The 17,933-nt window shown below is 41.9% G+C and overlaps 1 protein-coding gene across 3 annotated transcripts in view; it reads right to left on the bottom strand.

Annotated features, from left to right (window-relative positions):
* Positions 1-2,898: 2,898 nt before the first annotated feature.
* The window catches only part of hyou1 (hypoxia up-regulated 1), a 42,789-nt gene continuing 27,754 nt past the window's right edge, over positions 2,899-17,933 (bottom strand). For 2 of the 3 annotated variants that reach the window (XM_072238161.1, XM_072238159.1), the window contains 6 exons: positions 16,443-16,565; positions 7,441-7,574; positions 6,898-6,982; positions 6,058-6,331; positions 5,510-5,632; positions 2,899-3,109 (listed from right to left, as the gene is read on the bottom strand). In XM_072238161.1, coding sequence (XP_072094262.1) covers positions 3,054-3,109; positions 5,510-5,632; positions 6,058-6,331; positions 6,898-6,982; positions 7,441-7,574; positions 16,443-16,565 — 795 coding nt within the window. In that variant the 3' untranslated portion in view covers positions 2,899-3,053. The remainder of the gene's footprint in view (positions 3,110-5,509; positions 5,633-6,057; positions 6,332-6,897; positions 6,983-7,440; positions 7,575-16,442; positions 16,566-17,933) is intronic. The other variant, XM_072238160.1, reaches the window with a different exon arrangement.

Below are 17,933 nucleotides of genomic sequence, written 5' to 3'. Positions count from 1 at the left end.
AGGGAAGAGTAATGAAGCCGTTATAAGCAACAGTTGAGGAATACCAGGAAAGCAAGCTGTCAAAAAACATCTCAGTAACATCAAGTTTTCCTAATGGACAGGATGATTCTTTCAATTGGCACAGAGTTGCAATGTTATACTTTCAAAGGAATATGCAATACTGGGCAGATGATATTCCTATTCTGCCCATTTCCCCATCTTGCATTGTAGAGTTAGTTCTAAATAGCCACAATCCCCTTTAATACAAACTATTTTACATTCTCGTACAGCTTAAAACAGAACATCTGCATCTCTCAGTCTTCTAATGGAAGCGGTAGTCCATAGCACACAAAGATGTGATGAACTTCAGCCAGGCCAGGAAGAAAGGGCATAGAAATAGGCAATACATTACTTCCAATGATGGAGAACAATGAGAGTCTTGTTTTGGGTACTGTAGGTTAGGTAGGTGGGCTGTGTTTAACCCAGACTGAAGTTGACATGAACAAGTCCCCTTGTTCACTGTTGGGTCATGGTCCTAACCCACTACAGTTGATTAATGCACGTGTATAAGAGATAATTGCAAGCAAAATATCAAAGGAAGAGGTCATAACCCTGCAAAGTTATAGTAATATTAGAGTTTTTTTTAAACAGAAGAATTCATTATCATAAAATAGATCAGTTCACCCTAATTTGAAATATAACTTAATCCAAGTTGGCAAGTGTATATCCAACCCAGAACAAGTGGTTCAAGTAAACACTCAACATAATGCAAAAGGTTATTTAAAGGTAGATAATCATATGGGTTTGAAAATTAGTAATTTTAACTAAGATCGATCCAACTTTGCCAAATGACTCCTTAGCTGCCAGACAGTGTACAAGTGACACATCCTAAAATCGGAGATACACAAACTATCAGCTGGTATGGTGTCAGTGAAGTACAGGGTATGGACTTATAGATTAAATAACTGAAGATATGATTTCCTGTTAGAAATGTCCAGGAGGATAATGAACTCACACTAGAAGAACAAGGGGTTCAGCAAAGACTAACAAACATCTCTACCCAAGTTCAGAGTATTATACAATTTCACTGATAGGTATCCTCGCAGCTTGGTTATGAACAGAAAGTACAATGTGTAACCAGCTATTAATAAATTCATAAAATTCTTTTTATTGAGAGAGGGAACAATGCAGATAAACACATTAGGTGTCTTGGTGAGTCTAACTGTTTTTAGAACATTCATTGCAGAAACGGCAGCCAGCAGATTCTCAAACTGGTCCCGACTTACTTTGACCCCCAGCATTCAGGTTACACCTCAAGGCAGCACCAACTGGTGCAGAGAGATCTGCCAATTTTTTTTAATTTTTGAAATTATGCATTCAATGCCAAGTGCATGAGGGAAATCCACCCATAATGTAACTTGCAACAGTGATGAAGCACTGAACCTTACAGTCCAAACCCACTATAGTGGTCATCCAGTCTCATCTAATGAGATTAGGTTTCAGGCCATCAATTTGGAGGAGGAAACTGGGTTAGAGTAAAATTGGAGACGTTTCAACACTGTTGGTTGGACAATAGGAGACCAGCCTCCAGTGACTCTCCTTCAGTAAACTAGATGCAGTTGAAGAAAACAACATACTTCTGTAATGGAAAGGTGATGGACAGGGTACTACTGAAGTGAACTTTTCCCTGTCTTAACAACAGTTGCCAGACCTCAAAGTAGACTCCAAATAACTCCAAATTATTAATTTCTGAACACAAAACAGAAACACATACACAGGTTACTGACCAAAAACAGCAGCTTAATGGAACATATTATATCTATTCAGAGCTGGCAAAAGGCAGCACTCCAGCAGCAAAACAATAATCTTTTGGTTGCCACATGTACTATAAAACAGACTTTCAGTGAATCCACAACTTAGACTGGCAGTTCTAAAAATATAAGAAAAAGATAATTCAGATGTTGACCATTAGCCCAGGGCTTCTTGACATCAGATCCATACAAGTACCCTTACTAGATTACACTATTCAAACTTGTTTTACAATACAAATTAGAAGTGAACAACAAACAAGACAGATAATTCAGGGTATTTTTTTTAAAACTACATAGCAACACATACTGGAAGTAGTTGCAACAGGCTTCATTTTAAACGATTAACGTTGAGAGATTTGTCTCAGAGTCAAACTGGTATTACAAAATAAATCGCACACTGGTAACTTCAGGTGACCTGCTGGACATCACTGGGGGGGTACAATTCGCAAAGGTTGAGAACAAATAGTGAAGCTGAGCCAGTCTTACTCCCTTTACCCACCAAGATTGCAGCAAATATCAAATGTCCTAGCAGAATTCTGGGTTAATGCATTGATATCAACATATCATTTGCCAGGTGCATAAGGTGAAAAGGACAGCACTACTGCTCTGATTCTATTCTATTGGCTGATATGGGACACACTGAAAGAACCCTGGGACACAATACTATAAAGATCAGGCCAGTTTATGAAGAGTCAAGAAAAATACTGTTTCTCTCTATCCATGGGTTAGATAATGACAGAAGCATAGCTGTATTAAATAATGCCATTATCCTCACCTACATTAAATTGTCAGATTTTGCCAGCTTGAGGTGCCATTCATTTTAGTTTAAATGTTATCAAGTAAAATAGATTCCAGGGAAGCGGCTTTTTGATTTAATTATGCAGTTTTACACCAAACCCACATCTCACTCCAAGTTAAAGCAAAATTAACGTATTCTATTCAGTGCAACAGGTTCAGTTAAAACCATAAAAAAAAAAGGCAGGAGAAAAAGAGGCAAAATTAACAAGAACAAGATACACACTAGTTTCCAATAACTCAGGTAATTTTGAAATCCCTTTGAACATCAAACATCCATTCTGCATTACAAGTAAAACTCTCCAACAAAGTCTGTCACAGGGAAATCCAGTTCTTTTTTTTTATATAAAAGAAAAATGTACACCTCTGCTCCAATCACAATTCATTGTCTGTTAAATTATGGCAAAGTGGTCCATTACATAAAAAGTAATGTAATATAAATAGAGCTGCTGAAGGACCCAGGTGGGGTTACAACTCATCAGGAGGATGTTTGTCTGACTTGCTTTCTGGTTTCTTCTCTGTATCTGGAAAAAACAAAATTATTAAGTACACACAGTACTGCTCAGATGAAAAATAAAGTTACTTATAAGAGAATGCAAAGTAGATTGACAAAATTGATCGATAGACAAAATTGATGTAGTTATGTGTTGAGTTAACTCACCGCAACATGCATAGCTTCCGGAATTGCTTTGTATATGGCGATTCAATGGCAACACCAGGATAGTGATAGCAGGGGATACAGTGATTGCAATGCGATTGAATATAAAGAGGGTCTTGGATTTTGCTCTGTTGGGTATTGTCATTACCTTAGGTGACAAGTGACATTCATGCCTGGAAATTGTCCAGGTCTTGCTGCATTTGGATGTGGACCACTACTTCATTTTGAGTTGTGTGAATGTTTCACTGATGATTGCATATCCCTACTTTCTGACCTTTTAGTTGAAGGAAGGTGACTGATGAAGTTGAAGATTGTTAAGCTGGGGACATTACTGAGGAACACTTGCAGAGATATCCTGTGGCTTAGATGAATGTCCTCCAACCATCCTCCTTTGCATCGATACGATTCCAATATGATTCTTCTCGCTGCTGCCATCAGGAAGTTGGTACAGGAGCCTTAGATCCCATACCACCAGGTTCAGGAACAGTTATTACCAGTCAACCATCAGGCTCCTGAACCAGTGAGGATAACTTCACTTGCCTCACTGAACTGATTCCACAACCCATGGACTAACTTTCAAAGACTCTACAACTTATGTTCTCAGCTTTATTTATTTATTTAATCAATTAATTAATTTGCACTTTTTGTCTTCTTTTGCACATTGATTGTTTGTCAGTCTTTGTGTGTAATTTTTCTTTGATTCTATTTGTATTTCTTTGTTCTACTGTGAATGCCTGTTAAGAAAATGAATCTTAGGGTAGTATATGATGACAGGTATGTACTTTGATAATAAACTTACATTGAATAACCATTGGAAAAATGTTTTGGAAAAGGAGGGTGGCATTGGATATAATCTGGAGAGCTCTTTTGTATTATAAGCACTCAATGCACATTATTGCTATAAACAGACAAAGTTCTGGTGGAAACTTATAAAGTAAACCATCCAAACACAATGTCAACAGGAACTCAGGAGGATGATGGTGCTTAACGGCAACTCCTTTGCTTGCATCTTCGGAAACAGCTCTATTTCTATCTTTGATATCCCTACTTTTCCCTTTCAAAGTTCTTTTGAAGATCCTGACCTGGAGTTACACACTGATTTTGGTTCTTTGTGGAAATGAGACTCACCCTCAGGGCCTCACGACCGGCCTCTTTTCGATATGCCAAGGACACAGCCTGGAAGACTAGTGTGCCTTCAGGGTGCTGGATTTTCATGGCTCTGGAGACAGATTGATTCAGGGCCACCTGATGTGTTGTGGGAGTACACAAAAGATCGAAGGCAGCGAGCTGGCTGCTGGCTGTGTGCCCAGAGACCCAAGTTCTTTAGGCACAGAGGTCGGGAAAAGTGATGCAACAGACTTAACACCATAAATCAGCGAGTATTTTGTTATGTCTCCCCTCTGGCTGTGAAATGGGGGCACTTTTTCGTGAGAGAGTGAGAGTGAGAGTGAGAGTGAGAGTGAGAGTGAGAGTGAGAGTGAGAGTGAGAGTGAGAGTGAGAGTGAGAGTGAGAGTGAGAGTGAGAGTGAGAGTGAGAGTGAGAGTGAGAGTGAGAGTGAGAGTGAGAGTGAGAGTGAGAGAGAGAGAGAGAGAGAGAGAGAGAGAGAGAGAGAGAGAGAGAGAGAGAGACCGACCGACCGACCGACCGACCGACCCTGACTGTAGTATGTTGAATACTGGGTGAATGAGTAGTCTTTGGGGTACTGCAAGTCTGTGTCTTTACTGCGCTTTGCTGCACGCTTGAGTGCTCGGCGGGTGGGGAGACGCCAATGCTTTTTTTGCTGGTGGGGGGGGGGGGGTCATTGCTTTGCTGCTGCTTATGTGTAGGGGGAGTTGGGGGGGCTTTGGGGTTCTAACATTTAATTATCATTCATTCTTTGGGGCACTCCGTTTTTGTGGATGTTTTCAAAGAAAAGGAATTTCAGGATGCATATTGTATACATTGCTCTGACATTAAATGTACCTATTGAATATTTTCTGAAAAATAGGAAGTGGTAGCATACAAGCAGTTAGGCAGTAATGGAGGACAGAAAAACACACTGTTTCAGTTTAAACCTTCTGATGTAGAGCCATAGCTCTAATTGCTTCCTGACTAGTTCAAGAGTTATCATTTTCTATTCACATGAGAATATTGATATTAAAGAGCAATCTTTATTTCTGATTCCAGCATCAGCATTATTTTAATTAACTAACTCTGAAACTACACAGGAGTGCGGATATCCTCCCGGGCACACGTGAAGAGTCACAAAAACTCACTGATCCTCACCTTCACTAGATTCTATTTCGATTGGGTCAGGTAATGTGGTCTCCTTGTCCTTAGAATTGGTTTCTTGAGCGTGGCTTGCCGTGGGTGGAGCCTCGCCAGGTTTTACTTCTTCCTTATCGGCTGCTAAGAAATATTTGCCATTAGTGAACATCGCTGCCGCCTGTGCAAAACTAAACTGGTTAACGTCTCAAGTTCAAAACATTTTTTTTTTTGCTTTTCTCTGCAGGGCTGATTCTTACTCTAGTCCCTGATCAATAGAGCCAGAAACAATAACTTCCATAGGTCTACAGCATAGTTCAGTAACTGATATGCATTTCAAGCTAATTTCCCACTAAACTATAAGATTTATTTTCAACTCTTTCCTCTTAATGTTCTTCCCTTTTAATGCTAAATAGATTCAGACCTCATACCTGCCAAATTAGTGGGAGCAGAGGTTAAACGTTATTTGTGGCCCTTTTGCACATAATCCAAGGAGACCCTAAACAAGGGTCTGACCTTTCAATACTGAGATTGAATAACACTCCTCCCCTACTTTCCAGTGAAATCACCTGTGTCTTCCTCTGCTCTTTTCTCAGGTGGTACAATCTTATCACTATCAGTAGCTGTTGCATTCTTGTCCTCCTGCGTTGCATTTTGCGCTTCTTGTGTTGTGGTGTTCTTTTCTTTCCGGGGCTTAGGTTTCGCAAACTTGGCTTTGTTAAGCAAGTATTTGACTTCTCGGTCCAGGAGAGCCAGCTTTGCTTCTATGTCTTTAGAGAGCAGGATGGGCATTTCTGTAGATGGCAGATTATTCTGCTCCTTTACAGTCGTGTTCTTCCATGTCTGAATGAAGAAATAATACATCAAGTGTAACAGAGCAATCCATCTCATAGCTCGTCTTAGAATAGCTTTGGTGCATTACTATTATGCACTAACAGCTTCCCCTGATACTTTAAGGAATATGGTTTGAGATACTGACCCTCTCCAATCACATCTTGAGTACAATTTCAGGTATGTGACAGGTGCCTCATTCTGGTAATCATTCTCTTTGCACGAATACAAGATGTGTTGACAGGCAATTATTTAGTTACAGAATGTGTCAGCAGAGTCTGGTATCTCCTCACTGGATATCTACATGCATAAGCTTCTAGTCAAAGTCACTGGACAGCAAGAAGGTTATTTGCCCTGATGTCACTGGTTCTCTCCCTTCTTCCCAAGATCAAACACCCTATCAATCTAGCTAGCAGAACAGGAGTCAGGATGTTCAACCACAACTAAATTTAGGGACAGGAACACAAAGCTAAAAGTGGCGATTTAAGCAATCCCACCAACAGGACAAATTAAACTCATTTTTTGAAGACGCTAAAAATTTAGATTCAGTATCTAGGTGGAGATTTAATTGCACTTACAGTTGTTTCTGTGATAACCTTTTCCAGAGAGTTTAATTCTACCTCTGTGAAAATCTGGTCATCTTCGGGTAAGAGTCTTGCTCCCCTAAAGACACAAAAATTACAGTTAACAAAAACAAACAAAAAGAAACTTGGCCTCTCCTACTGTCCCACATCCACTCGCTGGTGTGATTCATTCCTGGGAAATTTAATTCCCAGAAACTGCTGTTAATTTGAGCCATAAGTTACAAGTATTTGAATAGGAAAGTCCTCAAATCAATCAATGATCAATGCAAGGAAACCTACATCCTACAGGATGTACAACCTCAGAACAAAATGGATGGAAATAAATTATCCAATGGCCTGCATATTAGGATACAGAACACAAAAACGAGGTAAAGTATGATTTATCTCTATCCTAATCAACAGATCACACCAATGCAAGTTAAGCCAGGTTTTAAGGCTTGGTGGCTAATGAAACCATTCCCCAATTGTGATCAATTAAAAGATCAGAGAAATGAAAGCATCTTTTAGTGCAGTTCCCTGCCTCACTTGAATACTTACTTCAGGAAGATGGTAGAGTGATTGAGCATGCTATCTAGTGCAGCCAGGCGATCTGGCCACTTTCTCCTCTCTTCTACTTTAAAGAAGAGCTCCTTGCACAGTTTGCGTAGCTCAGAAAGCTTTGTTTTCAGTTCCTAAATTCAGGAAACAACAATTTTACTGGTTTTGCTCAATACTGCATAATATCCCCATCTACAAGCCAAGTCCAACACCAAATGTTCCTCAGTGTTGAATAATTAACAAGACCATATCTTAGGTACAAAGTAATAATACCATTCTGCTTAAGAGATGGCACCAAACTATACATACAATTTGGTATCATGATTAAATGAAGCTGTAGTTTAGAATTCAGGCTCACACTTGCCTGTTTTCTGTTCAATGTGCATGAATACTCTGGATCAATACTGTCAGTTGGTGGATTGGTTAACAGTACTAGAATATGCACTGGATTGCATTGAGGGAGAGTGTTTAAAAGCAGCAAGTGGGGCAGTTAGCACATTTTGTATGCCACAATTCCCAAGGAGGCATTCAATTACGCATAATTAGGCACTTGGCAAGATCCAATAACAACTTAGATTTTAGTGGAGTGGGCATTGTGCGAATGGACCAATATTAGTGTGGAGAGTTGAGGCTTTGGCTCATCAAGGCGTAGGCAGTAGGTAGGTATTTTTTCATTGTTTCTTTCTTAGTATATTTAGCGCAGTAGGGTTCTGAGGCAGGATAGATGAATGCTCCTCTTGAGGGATGTGGAAAAGACAGGGAGACTTCCAGTGTCCCTGATGACAACACCTACAAGAAGTACATTCAGCTGTAGCTTTTAAAGGAGTTGAAGCTAGAAATGGATGATCTCCAGATCATTCGGGAGGCTGAGGGGTTGATAGATAGGACATACAGGGAGGTAGTTACACTCAAGCTGCAGGACACAGGTAACTGGACAGCCATCAGGAAGGGGGGGGAAAAAAGTCCCCAGTGGCCATTCTCAACAACACATATACTGCCTTGGATGCTGTTGTTGGGGCAGGGGGAGGGGGGGAGGAAATGACCTAGCAGAGGAAAGCCACAGTGGTCAGGTCTCTGGCACTGAGGCTCAGAAGGGAAGGGAAGAGAGATGAGCTGTAGTGATAGTGGACTAGTTGATTAGGGGAACAGAAAGGAGGTTCTGTGGACGAGAACAAGATTCAGGGACATTTTGGATCGAATCCGCAACATTCTTAAGTGGGAGGGTGAGCAACCAGAGGTTGTGGTCCATCGGTACCAACGACATAGATAAGATGGGTGACAAGGTCCTGCAAAGTGAGTTCAGGGAGTCAGGTGCTAAGTTAAAGGACAGGACTTCCAGGGTTGTGATATCAGATTGCTACCCATACCAGGTGTTTGTAAAGCCAGAAATAGGAAGATCATACAAGTTTAAAAGTTGGCTAAGGAGTTGGTGCAGGACGGAGGACCTCATATTTTTTTGGATCATTGGGGCCTCTTCCAGGGAAAGTGAGACCTGTACAGAGGGACCATTTGCACCTGAACTGGAGAGGGATCAATATACTTCTGGGAAGGTTTGCTCGTGCTGCATGGGGCTGGTGGGGGTTTAAACTGGAGTTGCAGAGGGATGGGAATCAGAGTGCCAGATCAGATAGTGGAGCGGTTGTGGAGAAAGTTGTTGTTAGGCCTACATACAAATTCAGGAAACGAAAGGTTGGGCACGATGGGACTAATCTTCTGAGCTGCGTAAAAGGCATGGGTAACAAGTTTAGGGAATCTTGGTTTTCAAGAGATATTGAAGCCCTGGTTAAGAAAAAAAAAAGGTGGTGTATAGCAGGTATAGGCAGGTAGGAACAAATGAGGTACTTGAGTACAAGAAATGCACTTAACACTAAGAAGGAAATCAGGAGTGCTTAAAAAAAAAGGCATGAGGTTGCTCTAGCAGACAAGGTAAAGAAGAATCCTAAGAGCTTCTGCAGATACGTTAAGAACAAGAGGATTTGCAAGGGACAAAATTGGTCCTCTGGAAGATCAGAATGGTAATCAATGTGTGAAGACAAAAGAAATGTGGGAGATTTTGAGTACATAAGGCATCAATTTGCGGCAGTTTCATCTTTTGAGCAGCGACCAATCAGTATTCTGAAGCATGAGAAGACACAACTCACCCATGTTCGCTGATTGAGTACATACGGTATCAATTTGCGGCATTTTGGTGTTTTGAGCACGGCCAACCAGAACTATGAGGTGTGAGAGGACACAGCTCACTCATGTTTGACAGTTGAGTACATATAGCATTGATTTTTGGCAATTTGGTAATTAAGCAGCGGCAATCAGCGACCCGAAGTGTGAAAAGACATAGCTCACTTGGGTTCACCGACTGAGTACATAAGGCATCGATTTGCGTTAGTTTGGCGTTTCGAGCAGCAGCCAGTCAGAGGTCCAAAGTGTGACAAGACGTAGTTCACTCAGGTTCACCAATTGAGTACACAGGCATTGATTCATGGTAGTTTAGTGTCTTGAGCAGCAGCCAATCAGCGATTGGAAGCTGAGAAGACACAGCTCACCCACGTTCGCTGATTGCGTACATATGGCATCGATTTGCGGCAGTTCAGTATTTTGAGCAGCGGCAAACAGCAACCTGAAGCATGAGACGACATGATGTAACTCACTCAGATTTACCGATTGAGTGCATAAGGCATCGATTCGTGCCAGTTTGGTGTTTTGAGCAGCGGCCAATCAACAATCGGAAGTATGAGATGACGTGGCTCACTCATGTTCGCCAATTGAGTACATAAAGACATTGATTTGCAGCAGTTTCAACTTTTGAACAGCAGCCAGTGTTCCGAAGCATGAGAAGACATAACTCATTCAGGTTCACCGAGTACGAAAAGCATCGATTCGCAGCAGATCAGTGTTTTGAGCAGTGGCAAATCTGAAATGAGACAACGCAGCTCACTCACGTTAGCCGATTGAGTAATTAAGCCATTGATTTGCGGCAGTTCAGTGTTTTGAGCAGTGGCAGATTAGCGACCCAAAGCATGAGAAGGCTCAACTCCCTGGTTCGTGGTTTTAAGTACACAAGGCATCAATTTGCGGCAGTTCAGTGTTTTGAGCAGCGGCAAATCTGAAATGAGACAACGCAGCTCACTCACGTTAGCCGATTGAGTAATTAAGCCATTGATTTGCGGCAGTTCAGTGTTTTGAGCAGTGGCAGATTAGCGACCCAAAGCATGAGAAGGCTCAACTCCCTGGTTCGTGGTTTTAAGTACACAAGGCATCAATTTGCGGCAGTTCAGTGTTTTGAGCAGCGGCAAATTAGCGACCCAAAGCATGAAAAAGCGCAACTCACTGGGATTCACCGTTTAAGTACACAAGGCATCAATTTGCGGCAGTTCAGTGTTATGAGCAGCGGCAAATCTGAAATGAGACGACGCAGCTCACTCATGTTCGCCGATTGACTACGCAAGGCAGTGATTTGCATTGTTTTGAGCAACGGAAAATCAGCGATCCAGACTGATTGGCAATTGATTTGCGGCAGTTCAGTGTTTTAAGCAGCGGCAGAGAGCGACCCAAAGCATGAGAAGGCGTAACTGACTGAGGTTTGGCGATTGACAACATAAGGCATCGATTTGAGGCATTTTGGTATTTTGAGCAGTGGCCAATCAGAAATCTGAAGTGAGATAACTCATCTCACTCATGTTTGCCGATTGAGTACACAAGACATCAATTTGCGGCAGTTTAGAGTTTTCAGCAGTGGTCAGAGATGCAATGTGAAAGATGCAGCTCACTCAGGTTCACCAACTGAGTACATAAGGCATCGATTTGCGGCACTTTGGTGTCTTGAGCAGTGGCCAATCACAGATCGGAAGCATGAGAAGACACAGCTCACTCACGTGCGCCGATTGACTACGCAAGGCATTGATTTGCATTGTTTTGAGCAACGGAAAATCAGCGATCCAGACTGATTGGCAAGAGCAAATTAATACATAGCAGGGGCAAACATACGGCTATTTTCAGAGCACCCATTGTTAAAAAGGAGGGTGTGAGAATGGGGGTGTTTAAGGCTTTAGCTCTTCAAGGCTTGAGTGAGAGAAGGCAAAAAAAAAAGCTGTAGGTAGATCTCTTTCCCGGTTTATTTACTGTTTCCTTCTTTATATTTACTCAGTTAGAACAGTAGGGACACCAGACAGGATAATTGAATACTCCACTTGCGGGAAGTGGGAAGGCAGAGACACCGCCGTGTGTCCGTGACGACCACACCTTCAAGAAGTGCATCCAGCTGCAGCTTCTAACACTCCACGTGAAGGAGCTGGAGCTGGAACTGGATGAACTCTGGATCACTCGGGAAGCTGAGGAGGTGATACATTGTACACAGGGAGAGGCAGATACACTTCAGGTGCAGGACACAGGAGACTGGGTGACAGTCAGAAGGGCGAAAGAAGTTAACAGCCAGTGCAGAGTACCCCTGTATCATCCCCCTCAACAACAGGTATATCGCTTTGGATACCGTTGGAGGGAATGACCTAGCAGAGGAAAGTCACAGCAGTCGGGTCTCTGGCACTGAGACTAGCTCTGTGGCTCAGAAGGGAAGAATTCAAAGGTTCAAAGTGCATTTATTATCAAGGTACATTACATCCCTGAGGTTTGTTTTCCCAAAACATCAAACCCCCAATGCACAAAATAAAAAATCATATCATGCAAATGGCAAGAAAAACAAAAGGAGTGAAATACACAATACAAAACACCAAATCACAAAGACATGAGAGTCCAGGCATGTTCAGCTCCGCTCACTTCAATCCAATGCCGTGTCTCTCACTATCTGCAGGCTAGTCCCTCCCCATCAAAAACACACATAAAACAGCAACAAAAAAAAAAGCAGCAAATCAGAAACACATCATAATGCGAAGTACAGAGCCCAATCCACAAACTGCGACGATTACACCTTGCCCAAGAATCATGGACTCTGGCACCACCCTCCGGCAGCATCGAGCGAGAGGGAGAGAGAAACCATTCGTACAGTACTTAGGCAAATTTCTCCAGGAGCAGTGAACAAGGGGGAGTGACAGTCCGTTCATACACAGGTAAACGGCGCTAAACACTCCCGCCCCCACCAGCACCACCAGCTTCTGCTCTCGTCCTCGTTGATTTCAATCTTCCTTAAAAAGGGAAGGGGTGGGGGGGAGAGGGGGGAAGAAGAAGAGGTGAGCTCTAGTGATCGGAGATTCATTGATTAGGGGAACAGGAGGTTCTGTGGACAAGAACGAGATTCCTGGATGATATGTTGTCTCCCGGATGCCAGGGACCAGGATATCTCGGGTTGAATCCTCAGCATTCCTAAATGGGAGGGTGAGCATGTCATGGTCCAATGACATAGGTAGGAAGTGTGAAAAAAGTTCTGCAAAGTGAGTTCATGTAGCTAGATGCTAAGTTAAGGGCAGGACCTCCAAGGTTGTGATCTCAGGGTTGCTACCCATGCCACATGCTAGTGAGGCCAGAACTAGGAAGATTATACAGTTTAACATATGGCTATGGAGATGGCACAGGAGGAAGGGTGTCAGATTTTTGGATCCAGAAAAGATGGGGCCTGTACTGAAGAGACAGTTTGCCCTGAACTAGAAGGGGACTAATATCCTAGCGGGAAGGTTTGCTAGTGCTACACAGTGGGGGGGGGAGAGTTAAAACTAGAATTGCAGGGGGATGGGAACCAGAATGCCAGAACAGATAGTGGAGAGGTTGTGGAGACATGTTGTTAACACCTCAGACAAAATCAAAAGGTTGAGCATGGTGTGACTAATGTTCTGAGCTGCATATATTTCAATGCAAGAAGAATTGTAGGAAAGGCAGATGAGCTCAGGGCATGGATCAACAACTGGAATTATGATAGGTGACTTGTTTGCAGGAGGGACAGGACTGGCAGCTTAATATTCCAGGGTTCTGCTGTTTTAGACATGACAGAGCAGGAAGGATTAAAGGGGGAGGGGTGGTGCTACTGGTCAGTGAAAATGTTGTGGCACTGCTCAGTCAAGACAGAGGCAAGAACTCATCTAGTGAGACTTTATGGGTAGAACTGAGGAATAAGGAAGGTATGACCCTGTTAATGGGGCTATATTATAGACCACCCAACAACCTGCAGGGTTTAGCGGAACAAACTTGTAGCAAGATTACAGACTGTTAAAAAAAAACACAAGGTTGTTATAGTAGGTTGTCTAACTTTCCACATATTGACTGGGACTCCCATACTGTGAAACAACTGGATGGGACAGAATTTGTCAAAGGTGTTCAGGAAAGTTTCCTTAATCAGTGCATAGAATTTCCAAAGAAAGAATGTGTGATATTTGATCTCCTAGTCAGGAATGAGACAGGACAGGTGACAGAAATTTGTGTAGGGGAACACTATGCATCTAGTAATCATCATGCCATTAGTTTCAAGGTAATTATGGGTAAACGATAGATCTCATCCTTGGGTTAAGATTCTAAATAGGAGGAAGGTTAATATAAATTGATGGTATCAGAAAGGATCTGGCAAGTGAGGATTGGGACAGACTTTTTTCTGGCACAGATGTACTTGCTACGTAGGAGGCCTTCAAAAATGAAATTTTGAGAGTACAGTGTTTTTATGCTCCTGTCAGAATAAAGGGCAAGGATAACAGGTTTTGGGAACCTTGGTTTTTGAGAGATATTAAGGTTCTGGTTAAGAGGGAAAAAAGGTGCAAAACATAAAGGCAATTAGGAACAAATTAGGTTTGCAAGAAATACAAGAGAACACTTAACAAGGAAATCAGGAGGGCAAAAGGAGGCGTTAGGTTGCTCTGGTAAACAAGGTGAAAGAGAATCCCAAAAGCAAAACAATAGCAAGAGACAAAAATTGGTCCTCTGGAAATTCAGCATGGTCAACTATGTGTGGAGCTGAAAGATGAGGGAAGATCTAAAATTGATATTTTTTTTTTGCATCTGTATATATTTACTCAGGAGACAGTCGCAGAGTCTATAGATGTGAGGCAATGCAGCAGCAAGGTCATGGACGGATCACAGAGGAGGTGGTGTTTGCTGTCTTCAGGCGAATTAGGGCGGATAAATCCCCACACCCTGACAAGGTGTTCCCTCGGACCCTGTGGGAGGCTAGTGTAGAAATCAGTGTCATAGCAGGGATATTTAAAACATCCTTAGTTATGAGTGAGGTGCCAAAGGACTGGAGGATATCTGAAGTTGTTCCGTTGTTTAAGAAAGGCTCTAAGAACAAGCCAAGAAATTACAATACTGTGAAAAAGTTAGGCACATGTAAAAAATAACCTGTAAAAAAGATATTTTCAAAAATACTCAAATTAATAAAAAAAATCACTATAGAGAGCAATGAACAGTAAAAAAAACTAAATCAAATCAATATTTGGAATGACCACCCTTTGCCTTTAAAATTGCATCAATTCTCTTGGATACACTGTTGTGCAGTTTTTTCAGAAAATTGTCAGGTAGGTTGTTCCAAGCATCTTGGAGAATTTGCCACAGTTCATCTGCAGACTTGGCTGTCTTGCTTACTTCTGTCTCACCAGGTAATCCCAAGACAGCCTCTGTGATGTTGAGACCAGGACTCTGTGAAGGCCATACCATCTGAAACCACATAAAAATTCTAGGGTGCCCAAGACTTTTGCACAGTACTGTATAAGCTGGTGAGTCAGACATCAGTAGTAGAAAAGTTGTTGGAAGGTATTCTAAGGGACTGGATATACAAATATTTGGATAGACACGGACTGATTAGGGATAGTCAGCCTGCTTTTGGTTAGACATAAACTACCATGCACAATTATATAGAGTTTTTCAAGGAAGCTACCAAGAAAATTGATTAAGGCAAGGCAGTGGATGTTTCCTACATGGATTTTAGCAAGACCTGTAACAAGGTCCCACATGGGAAGTTGGTCAAGGTTCAGTCCCTTGGGAAACAACGTGATGCAGTAACTTGGATTAGACATTGGCTTCACGAGCAAAGCCAGAGAGTGACAGTAGATGGGTTGCCTCTCTGACTGGAGGCTTGTGACTAGTGGTGTGTAGGGATCAGTGCTGGGTCCATTGTCATTTGTAATCTATATCAATGATCTGGATGATAATGTGGTAAACTGGATCAGCAAATTTACAGATAACACCAAGATTGGGGTGGGGGGGGGCGGTGTAGTGGGCAGCGAGGAAGACTATCAAAGCTTGCAGTGGAATCTGGACCAGGTGGGAAAATGGGTTGAAAAATGGCAGATGGAAGTTAATGCAACAAGAGTGAGGTATTGCACTTTGGGAAGATCGACCAGGGTAGGTCTCTGAGGAGTGTAGTAGAACAGAGTGATCTGGGAATACAGATCCATAATTCCTTGAAAGTGGCATCACAGGTAGATGGGGTTGTAAAGAAAGATTTTGGCAGATTGGCCTTCATAGATCAAAATACTGAGTACAGGAGTTGCAATGTTATGAAGTTTGTGAGGTCTAATTTGGAGTATTGCATGCAGTTTTGGTCACCTACCGACAGGAAAGATGTAATAAAGATTTTAATAGTGCAGAAGAAATTCACAAAGACATTGCTGGGACTTGAACATCTGAGTCATAGGGAATGGTTGAATAGGTTTGAACTTTATTCCTAAGAACATAGAAGATTGAGGGTAGATTTGAAAGAGGTACACAAAATCATGAGCAGTAAATACAAACAGGCTTTTCCCACTGAGTTTGGGTGGGAGTACACCTTGAAGTCATGAGTTAAGGGTGAAATGTGAAATGTTTAAGGGGAACAGGAGGGGTAACCTTCACTCCTACGATGGTGAGGATGTGGAATGAGCTGCCAGCGTAAATGATGGATGCAGGGTCAATTTCAACATTTAAGAGAAATTTCGATGGGTGCATGAATGGGAGGTGTATGGAGGGTTATGGTCCAGGTGCAGGTCAATGGGATCAGGCAGTTTAATAGTTTAGCATGGACTAGATGGGCCAAGGGCCTGTTTCTATGCAGTAGTATTCTATGTCTGTAAAAGCAACTGAAGAAAATAAGATTAAACCTTAGTGGTGGCAGTATATCCATCCTCATCCAGCCAGTTGGAAGCCTCGCTAAGCTTGGCAGAGATTTGGTCACGTTCATCTTGGGTGGAGACTAGCTGATATTCCTCCTGATACAGCTTGTCCTGGAATTGGAATTGGTTCATTAGTATCACACATATACAGGTATAGTGATCAAGGAAAGGTGGCACCAGTGAACCACGGCGACATTCAGCAGGCAAAACTTTGAAAAGTCTGCCCTACATACGGTTCATACAGATCAGCTCATTGCACACTAAAGGACATAGAAGGTAAAATAAATTTTGGAAATCCTAAAACAAATAACTAATTATTGCAGTTAGCTATCACAGGATTAAATCAAATCCAAATAGGGTATCCCAATTGCAGAAAGGTTCTAGAAGCTGCAGAAGACATCAAGTCTTTGTTGATGTAGAGGACAGTTGGAACACAGCTGGTATGAGACAGAGGGTTATGGCAGTGTAACAATGAACAACCTGCTGCTACTGCTACTGTCACTGCAACTCGGCACTCCCATCCCACCAAGCCTCAGGTCAGAGACTTCCTTTAGCTGGAAAATTTAAATTTAATACAACATTAGTTCTAAGGTTCGGAACCTCCTCCTTGATAAAAGTATGTCTTTAAAACCTTACCAAACACAAAGTGCGGTACCATTCAATACAAAGTCAAACTAAAAGAGTTAAGTGTTATCACTCTGGTAACATATTGGCTTACTTTCTCAAATTTATTCTCCAAGTTTGTTGAATAAGTGCACCTTGAATAAGAAATTAATTACTGTCATTGCAATTAATTATAATGCAAATTGTCCCAACTAAATCTCATTATTTTCCCCTTTTCCAGCTACCTTTTTTTATTAAACATTTTCCTTACAAGGTCCAACTTACAGAACATATTATGATAATTACAAAACTATTGTTTTTAAAAGATTTACATCAAGACACCATCAATTCATGATTTGTAGTCTAGGATTAACTGATTAATATTGCTGACAATAATGCTATGTGGGATCCTTCAGGTTATGAAAGCTGGGAGTAGAAATGGGGACAAGCTCCCACTACCTATTAAATGCTCCTAATGGTATATGCCTCAAATAGCCTCTGACAAACAAGTCCAGCTCCTGGCCTTCACGTGTTGCTTAGCTACTAGGTCCAGTAGAACTGTTTCTACTGACAGAACGGACAAAGGCAGGTTATTAGCACCTTAAAACCAGTCACATCGGGCAGACGGGACTCATCAGCTGTGGTTGGCAGCTCATCTAGCAGCAGAAAAACTCTTGATTTCAAACCTCTGCTGCCTTATGGTTATACCCACTCATAGGGAAAGCTTCAGGAGTAAACCCAAAGGGAAAAATCCAGAGCTGGAGTCCCTATGGCAGTCCTACATTGAGTTCAATGCTGATTGGCAACTCCTGCAACGCTGCTGGTACCAAACTATATGAGTTTCTTCTGTTTCTTTGGGTTAATCAGATGCATGGG

Source organism: Mobula birostris, chromosome 20, assembly GCF_030028105.1.
Source record: "Mobula birostris isolate sMobBir1 chromosome 20, sMobBir1.hap1, whole genome shotgun sequence".
NCBI lineage: Eukaryota > Metazoa > Chordata > Chondrichthyes > Myliobatiformes > Myliobatidae > Mobula > Mobula birostris.
The sequence above is the reverse complement of the archived record's forward strand: the minus strand, read 5'-3'. Positions and strand labels throughout refer to the sequence as shown.